The following is a 10,612-nucleotide window of genomic DNA, read 5'->3' on the forward strand; positions in this document are numbered from 1 at the left end:
TTTATATTTTTTGCTTTGCATATTTAATTAGCCTGTGTGATTGTGTATTATTTTATCTGCTTGAGCATATACATGTCTTAGTACTTTGAAGAAGGAAAACTTTAGAGAGCAATATTAACATTGCCCATGGCTCTTAATCATGAGCCTGGCCTGTGAACAAATATTTTCAGTTTCTTAATCCTGTTTTATTTGTCTTGAATGAACTATATCATTGAAATGATGTTAAGAATCATAATGGGGTTAATCATCTTGTGAATCAAACTCCCATTTAAAAATAATCATTTTAATATTATTAGAAATACTAATGTTCTGATTCTACAGTTGACTAGATAGTAATTGCAAGTCATTTTACACAATAACTGAAAGTTGTGAAATGCTGCTATTCTGTTTCAGGGATCTGTACACTGATACACTATCTTATGTGTTTGAATATCAGAGGGAAATTATATTTTATTCAGTCATTTGGTGCATTTTAATGTGATTTAGTATGAGGACAGATAATAGAATGCAGTGACACATTAACCAGTTAACCTCATGGTTTTATAAATTACATGGATTCAAGAAGTAAGTGAACACACAAATATTGGTATTTGATTCTCCAGTGAGCAGCATGGACACTTTACTCGCTGCTTTGTCACGTCTCCTGATCAACAACTCGGAAATGAAACATCCCTCAAAATAAATATAAGAGCATATGTCAAAATCCTTTAAGCCACATTACTGAGTCACAATGTTTTTATTATTTTGTAGTAAATGAATTGTAATTTTATGTTTAAATTTGTTCCATGAGGAGTCACCATGAAGAATACCACTGAAGTTACTATATTTGTACTGAAAGGTCTCACAGATAATCCTGAAATACAATTTATCTTATTCTTCCTGTTTCTAGCAATGTATCTCTTTACTTTGATTGGAAATTTAGGACTGGTTGTGTTGGTCATTGGGGATTGCTGGCTCCACAACCCCATGTACTATTTTCTGAGTGTGCTGTCATCTGTTGATGCCTGCTATTCTTCAGTAATTACACCAAAAATGTTAGCAGATTTTATGTCAAAAAACAAAACCATTTTGTTGCCTGAGTGTGCAGCACAGATGTTTCTCTTCACTACTTTTGGGACCACAGAATGCTTTCTTCTGGCTGCAATGGCATATGATCGCTACGTGGCCATCTACGACCCCCTCCTGTATTCAGTCAGCATGGCTCCCAGAGTCTACGTGCCACTCATCATTGCTTCCTATGTTGGTGGCATCGTGCATGCTACTGTACACACAGTGGCTACTTTCAGCCTCTCCTTCTGTGCCTCCAATGAAATCAGACATGTCTTCTGTGACATCCCTCCCCTCCTCACTATTTCTTGCTCTGACACTCACACAAACCAGCTTCTGCTCTTCTACCTTGTGGGCTCCATTGAGATAGTCACTGTCCTGATTGTCCTGATCTCCTATGGCTTCATTCTGTTGGCCATTCTGAGGATGCATTCCGCTGAAGGGAGAAGGAAAGTCTTTTCTACTTGTGGCTCTCACCTAACTGGAGTGTGCATTTTTCATGGGACCATCCTCTTCATGTACGTGAGGCCAAGTTCCAGCTATGCCTTGGACCATGACATGATTGTGTCCCTCTTTTACAGTGTTGTGATTCCCATGCTGAATCCCATCATCTATAGTTTAAGGAATAAAGATGTAAAAGAGGCAATGAAGAGAATGTTCTGGAGAAGTTGATTTAGCTGTAAAGCATATTTTCACAGTAACTGCTACAGCTAAGTCACTTCAGTCTTGTCCGACTCTGTGTGACCCCATAGACGGCAGCCCACCAGGCTTCCATGTCCCTGGGATTCTCCAGGCAAGAACACTGGAGTGGATTGCCATTTCCTTCTCCAATGCATGAAAGTGCAAAGTGAAAGTGAAGTCGCTTAGTTGTGTCTGACTTTAGCGACCCCATGGACTGCAGCCTACCAGGCTCCTCCGTCCATGGGATTTTCTAGGCAAAAGTACTGGAGTGGGGTGCCATTGCCTTCTCTGTAAAAATTAAAGTTAAAAAAATTGAGGGTAAGGTTCTTCTATGCCTCAATATCAAGAAGATACGCTGAAAATATTTTTACATTATGAATGCACTTCTTTTCTCCCTTGATGTTTTAAAACAACGATCAACTCTCTACCTGTACTATATTTATATGTAGAAAAACCCATTTGCTATCACCCATGTGCTCCTCAGTATGTTCCTACCAATATGTGTATATATGTATGCTGAAGCTGTACTGACTGACAGAACACTAGCACAGTCAAAGACATATGTAAATATAATCTTTATTTTATAATGTTGTTTATTATTTTATCCCCATATAACTTGGATATATAGACTCCAATTTGCAATTGTAAAAAGTATTATAATTATAAATGACTAGCTTTATCAAATACTATTTGATCAATAGCAAAACCGTAGCTGAAATGACCTCATAACCTGGAGTCACTGGTATCTGACTTGGCCTCCATTCTTAGATTTACACATTGTCAGTCACCTAATCCCAGCCTGTGTTTTGGGGACCATAGATAACATGTTCAAATTCCTGGTGTTAATTCCATGCTGATTTGAGGAAGAAGTTCTTCTTTATTTTAAATTCTTTCAAAGCACAAGCATTATATCCACCTTTGATTTCTCACAGATAATAAAGTCTATGCATTAACATTTACAGAGATCATGCCGCTGCTGCTGCTGCTAAGTCGCTTGAGTTGTGTCCGACTCAGCCATAGACAGCAGCCCACCAGGCTCCTCCGTCTCTGGGATTCTCCAGGCAAGAATACTGGAGTGGGTTGCCAGAGATCATACTTACATTCAAAAATGACAAAAGAAAACACACGAGTGAGAATGTAAGAGGTTGATTCAAATGAAATTTAGCTTATATGTTGTTAAATTTTACCTTAAATTAGTGCATCCTATAAGATAAATCAATTCTTCAGCACTCAGCCTTCTTCACAGTCCAACTCTCACATCCATACATGACCACAGGAAAAACCATAGCCTTGACTAGACGAAGCTTTGTTGGCAAAGCAATGTCTCCGCTTTTGAATATGCTATCTAGGTTGGTCATAACTTTCCTTCCAAGGAGTAAGCCTCTTTTAATTTCATGGCTGCTGTCACCATCTGCAGTGATTTTGGAGCCCAGAAAAATAAAGTCTGACACTGTTTCCACTGTTTCCCCATCTATTTCCCATGAAGTGATGGGACCGGATGCCATGATCTTCGTTTTCTGAATGTTGAGCTTTAAGCCAACTTATTTACTCTCCACTTTCACTTTCATCAAGAGGCTTCTTAGTTCCTCTTCACTTTCTGCTATAAGGGTGGTGTCACCTGCATATCTGAGGTTATTGACATTTCTCCTGCCAATCTTGATTCTAGCTTGTGCTTCTTCCAGCCCAGCATTTCTCATGATGTACTCTGCACAGAAGTTAAATAAGCAGGGTGACAATATGCAGCCTTGACGTACTCCTTTTCCTATTTGGAACCAGTCTGTTGTTCCATGTTCAGTTCTAACTGTTGCTTCCTGACCTGCATACCAATTTCTCAATAGGCAGATCAGGTGGTCTGGTATTCCCATCTCTTTCAGAATTTTCTACAGTTTATTGTGATCCATACAGTCAAAGGCTTTGGCATAGTCAATAAAGCAGAAATAGATGTTTTTCTGGAACTCTCTTGCTTTTTCCATGTATGGATGTGAGAGTTGGACTATGATTAAGGCTGAGCACCAAAGAATTGATGCTTTTGAACTATGGTGTTGGAAAAGACTCTTGAGAGTCCCTTGGACTGCAAGGAGATCCAACCAGTCCATTCTGAAGGAGATCAGCCCTGGGATTTCTTTGGAAGGATTGATGCTAAAGCTGAAACTCCAGTACTTTGGCCACCTCATACAAATAGTTGACTCTTTGGAAAAGACTCTGATGCTGGGAGGGATTGGGGACAGGAGAAGAAGGGGACGACAGAGGATGAGATGGCTGGATGGCATCACTGACTCAATGGATGTGAGTCTGGGTGAACTCTGGAAGTTGGTGTTGGACAGGGAGACCTGGCCTGCTGCAATTCATGGGGTCGCAAAGAGTCGGACACGATTGAGCGACTGAACTGAACTGAGAAGATAAATCCACTGTTTAACATGGATAATGGAAATGTAGTGTCTTTCGTGCCATTTTTCTGTATATTTGTATCTGTGTGCCTGTTTCTTACAAATATTTTTGAAAGGTGAGATTTTGTGATCCAGTGATGGCACTGTCTTACAGTTTTGTCTAACCAAGATATGTTTATTATATAACATACAGAAGATTTAGGAAATTAAAAAAAAAAACCCTCTTCTACAATAAATAATAAGCTTCAAGTGAGAGATCAAGTTGCAAAATAACACATCAATAAGAATGGAAATTGTGAAAAAAAGAATCTTAACAATGTTATGTGTGTGTGTGGTCAGTTGTTTCTGACTCTGTGTGACAACAAGGACTCTAGCTAATCAGGCTCCTCTGTCCATGGGATTTCCCAGCAAGAATTCTGGAGTGGATTGCCATTTCCTACTCTTTGGCATCTTCCAGACCCAGGTATGAGACCCACATTTCCTGTATCTCCTGCACTGGCAGACATATTCTTTACCACTGAACCACCTGAAAACCCAACATTGTTATAGGAATACTGAATCAGTGGAGAGGTTGGCAGAGCTATGAACAAATGAAGGTCCTGTTAACTCCGCATGGTTCAGACAGTGTCACTGGTTACATGACAGACAAGATACAAAGGACACCAGAGGAAGCAACAACACAACATTCAAGAATTTATGTCATTGTAAAAAGTGACTTCATGGTAAAAAATCTTTGGAACTTCCTTTCTATGGTCCACAATTTATCTGTTATTTTGTTCATTTTAGAGCCAAGAATATACCATAACTTTATTAATTTTAGGACTAAGTCGATGAAGAAAGAACAGCTGTGCCCTGCACTAAAGTAATGAGTATTCTAGAAAATGATATGTAGGTTGTCTCTGTTTCTTTATCAAAGTCAAAATGATTTTAATAATCATATTACCATAAAACTATGGGCCTTGGAACAAAAATCTCATACTTCATTTCAGAATTTCAGGATTGATATTGTATACATTCATTCCTTCACTTATTCACCATTCATCTCTTTCAGTCAGTCAATTAGCAAGTAACTTTTGAACATCTACTGTTCAAAAGTAGATTTTGGGCTTATTTTAGAAGCTATTGCTACAAAGGCAATGTATTTAGACATACTCTATATCCCACAATACTTATAGATCAGGAACTTGCAAAAGGAGAAAGGGCAAAGGATGAAGGGAAAAATATACCCAACTGATTGCACATTTCCAGAGAATAATGAGGTAAGAAAGCCTTCTTAAGAGAGCAATATAAAGAAATAGAGGAAAATATTAGAATGGGAAAGACTTCAGATCTCTTCAAGAAAATTGGAGATACTAACAGAATATTTCATGCAAAGATGGACTCAGCAAAGAACAGAAACCTCAAGGACCTAACAGCAGTAGAAGAGATCAAGAAGAGGTGGCAAGAATACACAGAACATTATACAAAAAAGTTCTTAATGAGCCAGATAACCACAACAGTGTGCCCATTCACCTAGAGCTAGACATCCTGGAGGATGAAGTCAAGTGGGGCTTAGGTAGCATTACTACAAACAAAGCTAGTAGAGGTGATGGAATTCCAGTTGAGATAATTTAAACCCTAAAAACTGATGCTGTTAAAGTGCTGCACTCAATATGCCTGCAAATTTAAAAAACTTGGCAGTGGCCACAGGGCCAGAAAAGGTCAGTTTTCATTCCAATACCAAAGAAAGGCAATTCCAAAAATGTTCAAGCTACCAAACAATTGCTTTCATTTCACATGCTGCCAAGGTAATGCTCAAAGTCCTTCAAGTTAGGCTTCAGCAGTGCATGAACCGAAAACTTCCAGATGTACAAGCTGGATATAGAAAAGGCAGAGGAACCAGAGGTCAACTTATCAAACATCTGTTGGATTATAGAAAAGGAATATATTTAAAAAAAAAAATCTACTTCTGCTTCATTGACTTTGCTTAAGTATTTGACTGTTTGGATTGCAACAAACTGGAAAGTTCTTAAAAAAAAAAAGTGAAGTTTCTCAGTTGTGTCTGACTCTTTGTACCCTATGGACTGTACCCTGCAAGACTCTTCTGTCCATGGAATTTTCTAGGTCAGAATACTGAAAAGGGTTGCTATTTCCTTCTCCAAGGGATCTTCCTGACCAAGGGATCAAACCCCGGTCTCCTACACTGCAAGCAGACTCTTTACCCTCTGAGCCATCAGGAAACTTCTTAAAGAGATGGGAATACCATACCGTTTTACCTGCTGCATGAGAAATCTGTATGCAGCCAAGAAATATTTAGAAATGGACATGGAACACTGGACTGGTTCAAATATGAGAAAGGAGTATTAAGGTTGTATATTGTCACCCTGCATATTTAACTTATATGTAGAGTACATCATGCTAAATACAGGGCTGGATAATTCACAAGCTGGAGTCAAGATGGCAGGGAGTAATATCAACAACCTCAGATATGCAGATGATACCATTCTGATGAAACAAACCAGCAGGAACTAAAGAGTTGAAAGAAGAGAGTAAGAAAGCAGGCTTAAAATGCAACATTCAAAAAACTAAGTTGATGGCATCTGGTCCCATCAGTTCAGTGGCTAAGTCATGTCTGACTCTGTGACACCATGGACTGCAGAACGCTAGGCCTCCCTGTCTATCATGAACTCCCAGAGTTTACACAAACTCATATCCATTGAGTCAGTGATGCCATCCAACCATCTCATCCTCTGTCGACCCCTTCTCCTCCAACCTTCAATCTTTCCCAGCATCAGGGTTGTTTCAAATGAGTCAGTTCTTAGCATCAGGTGGCCAAAGTATTGGAGTTTCAGCTTCAGCATCAGTCCTTCCAATGTATTCTGGACTGACTTCCTTTAGGATGGACTGGCTGGATCTCCTTGCAGTCCAAGGGACTCTCAAGAGTCTTCAACACCACAGCTCAAAAGCATCAATCCTTTGGCACTCAGCTTTCTTTATAATCCAACTGTCACATCCATACATGACCACTGGAAAAACCATAGCCTTGACTAGATGGACCTTTGTTGAAAAGTAATGTCTCTTCTTTTTAATATGCTGTCTAGGTTGGTCATAACATTCCTTCCAAGGAGTAAGTGTCTTTTAATTTCATGGCTGCAATCACCATCTGCAGTGATTTTGGAGCCCATAAAAAAAAAAAAAAAAAAAAAAAAGTGAGCCACTGTTTCCACTGTTTCCCCATCTATTTGCCATGAAGTGATGGGACCAGATGCCATGATCTTAGTTTTCTGAATATTGAGTTTTAAGCCAACCTTTTCATTCCTCTTTCACTTTCATCAAGAGGCTCTTTAGTTCTTCTTCACTTTCTGCCATAAAGGAGGTGTCATCTGCATATCTGACGTTATTGATATTTCTCCTAGCAATCTTGATTCCAGCTTGTTCTTCATCCAGTCCAGCATATCTCATGATGTACCCTGCATATAAGTTAAATAAGCAGGGTGACAATATACAGACTTGGAGTATTCCTTTCTTGATTTGGAACCAGTTTGTTTTTCCATGTCCAGTTCTAACTGTTGCTTCGTAACCTGCATACAGATTTCTCAGGAGGCAGGTCAGGTGGTCTGGTATTCCCATCTCATCATGAAATTTCCACAGTTTGATGTTATCCACACAGTTAAAGACTTTGGCATGTTCAATAAAGCAGAAGTAGATATTTTTTCTGGAGCTCTCTTGCTTTTTTTCCTCACTAAGAAGAAATCAGCAATATAGATAGCTCCAGGAAACTGCACTCAAGTGATTAAACTCATTCCAATGAGGATCTCAGATTATCCAGAACTCCAGATTCCTCTTTTCTGGGTGTTTCTAGTCATCTATGGAATGAACATGACACGGAACCTGGGAATCGTCATCCTCACCAGCGTGGACTCTCACATTCAAATTCCTGTGTACTTTTTCCTCAAGCACTTGGCTATCATCAATTTGGGCAATTCTTCTGTCATTGCCCCTAAAATGTTGGTTAACTTCTTGGTTACAAAGAAAACCATATCTTACTATGCATGTGCAGCCCAGATGAGTGGATTCATAGCTTTTGTTGTGGCTGAGATTTTCATGCTGGCTGCCATGGCCTATGACCGCTGTGTGGCTATTTGCAGCCCTCTGCTCTACCAGGTGGTGGTTTCTCCATGGATCTGCCTTCTCCTGGTGGTCCTTATACATGTCTGCAGTCTGACCACAGCACTGACGATTTTTCCTGTGTGTTTACCGTGTCATATTGTTCATCCAATGTGATCAGCCATTTTTATTGTGATTATGTCCCTTTGTTGCTGCTGCTGCTGCTAAGTCACTTCAGTCGTGTCCAACCCTGTGCGACCCCGTAGATGGCAGCCCACCAGGCTCCCCCGTCCCTGGAATTCTCCAGGAAAGAATGCTGGAGTGGGTTGCCATTTCCTTCTCCAATGCATGAAAGTGAAAAGGGAAAGTGAAGTTGCTCAGTCGTGTCTGACTCTTCACAACCCCACGGATTGCAGCCTACCAGGCTCCTCCGTTCATGGGAGTTTCCAGGCAAGAGTACTGGAATGGGTTGCCATTGCCTCCTCTAGGGAATCTTCCTGACCCAGGGATCGAACCCACACTTCTAGTGTCTCCTGCATTGGCAGGCTAATTCTTTACCATAGCACCATGTGGGAAACCATAATTCTATGTACTTCTAGTCTATTATTTATAAATTTAACAGATGCATAACTGTATCTATTTTCTCTGTTTATGGTTAGTTTTTTCCTATATTAGTGTTTATTTTTCTTTAAAACTAAAATTTTAAAGCATAAAATTTATTTTTGTGATATTGAATTATGTTTAAGAATCTCTTCAATGCCGAATGATACACATACACACTATTCAACAACACATTTATTACATATATGTAACTATAACTAATATCAGTGAACATGGTTTAGTTTTGATATTTAGTAGAAGAAACCGTATGAATAACAGCTAGGAGAGTATCCCAAACAGTAGAAATAAGAGCAGATATATTGCATAGGAATAAATACAATAACAGCTTCTCTGATGGCTCAAGCAGTGAAGAGAACCTGCCTGCAATGCAAGAGACCCAGGTTCAATTCCTGGGTCAGGAAGACCCCCTAAATAGGAAATGGCAACTCATTTCAGTATTCTTGCCTAGAGAATTCCATGGACAGAGGAGTCTGGCAGGCTATAGTCCATGGGGTCGCAAACAGATGGAGACGACTGAGCTACTAGCACTTTCAAATACAGGTAATATAGGTAAGGGAATTCTGCACAAGAACTGTTGAATTATAATTTAAACTTAATCCCAATTCAGAAAAGTATCATTGGGATGGACTCTAAATCTCAGAAGATTGTCTTGGATTTAAAAATAAGGATGCTCCTTTAAGAAGAGAAAGAGTTTTTGCAAAATTGTGATTAAAATTAATAAATGCAAATGAGTGAAAGCAGGAAAGGAGAACACTACATCTTATGGTTATCTCTGAAGGACACATGTCCTCACAATGAAAATGAGGTCTATTGGAAACAAGGCTTAAACATGCATGTAGGAGGGACCCTTCTGTAATGAGGTTCTTGGGCCTGAGCATGAGGAGTGGGGGTTTCTGCAGGGGCATATCAGAGTTGAAAGGGTCCAAGGAACAGAGAGTTAAAATCTAAGTCAGCACCAGACCTGTACTCAAATCCATAAAGGTGGATTGGGGCTCAGCTGTGGAAAGAACCGAATACCCAGGCCAGTTATACACTACTCTCTGAATTGCGTTTGTCTTTTTTTAATGTGTGATCGTGATAGATATCAATGTCTGGACTTTATTTTCTGTGAGAAATTAAAGATTTGTTTAGCACTCAAGCTCTGAATGAAATAACAAAGATGGAAGAAATACATCCTTACATCCTTATGGATAGATCAACTAAACAGAAAATTAACAAGGAAAAAAAAAAAAAAAACATGTATCTATAAAGCTCACTAAAGCAAAGCACAGTAAAATGAGGTATGGCAATAAAAAAAAAAAAAATCACCACTGAAATCCCATATTGAGCAGGTGATATGCAGGACAATTTCACATACTTTGTCTTATTTAATCCTAATGGTAGCCCTGTGATAGACATAAAAAAAAAAAATGAAAATAAGAGAGGAGAAACTCTATGGGTACCATTTCCCGAACTTGTACTTTCAGCTTGAGGACCCAGTGTGGGAGGAATAGGGCATGGAATTGTTGCAAAGAACCCTTAAATCCTTAGACATGTTGTGCATTTTCTGAGAATGGAAATAAGCATGGTTTTCCACTTCTAGACATACTATTGGATTTATTGTTGATGCAACCAATAAAGTGTGAGCTCATCTAAAAAAAAAAAAAGAAATACATCCTTACAAATCAGCATGGTATTTAACACCAGGAATTTGAACAAGTTATCTGTGGTCCCCAAACCACAGACTGGGATTAGATAGCTGCCAATGAATAAATCTAAGGCTAGATCAGAATGCTTTGAAATGAATTCAG

General features: G+C 39.2%; 1 protein-coding gene and 1 pseudogene across 1 annotated transcript; both read left to right on the top strand.

Moving 5' to 3' along the window:
- The first annotated feature begins 753 nt into the window (after window positions 1-753).
- LOC147358644 (olfactory receptor 5T2-like) lies at window positions 754-1,719 on the top strand. The gene has a single exon (XM_086342095.1). The coding sequence runs from the start codon at window positions 799-801 to the stop codon at window positions 1,717-1,719; it is 921 nt and encodes a 306-aa protein (XP_086198221.1). The 5' UTR covers window positions 754-798.
- A 2,986-nt stretch (window positions 1,720-4,705) lies between these two features.
- On the top strand, window positions 4,706-8,467 carry LOC147358645 (olfactory receptor 8J2-like; annotated as a pseudogene).
- Window positions 8,468-10,612: the final 2,145 nt, after the last annotated feature.

Source organism: Bos grunniens, chromosome 15 (assembly GCF_055505025.1).
Source record: "Bos grunniens cultivar Pamir isolate PY7600 chromosome 15, Bosgru_T2T1.0, whole genome shotgun sequence".
Lineage (NCBI taxonomy): Eukaryota > Metazoa > Chordata > Mammalia > Artiodactyla > Bovidae > Bos > Bos grunniens.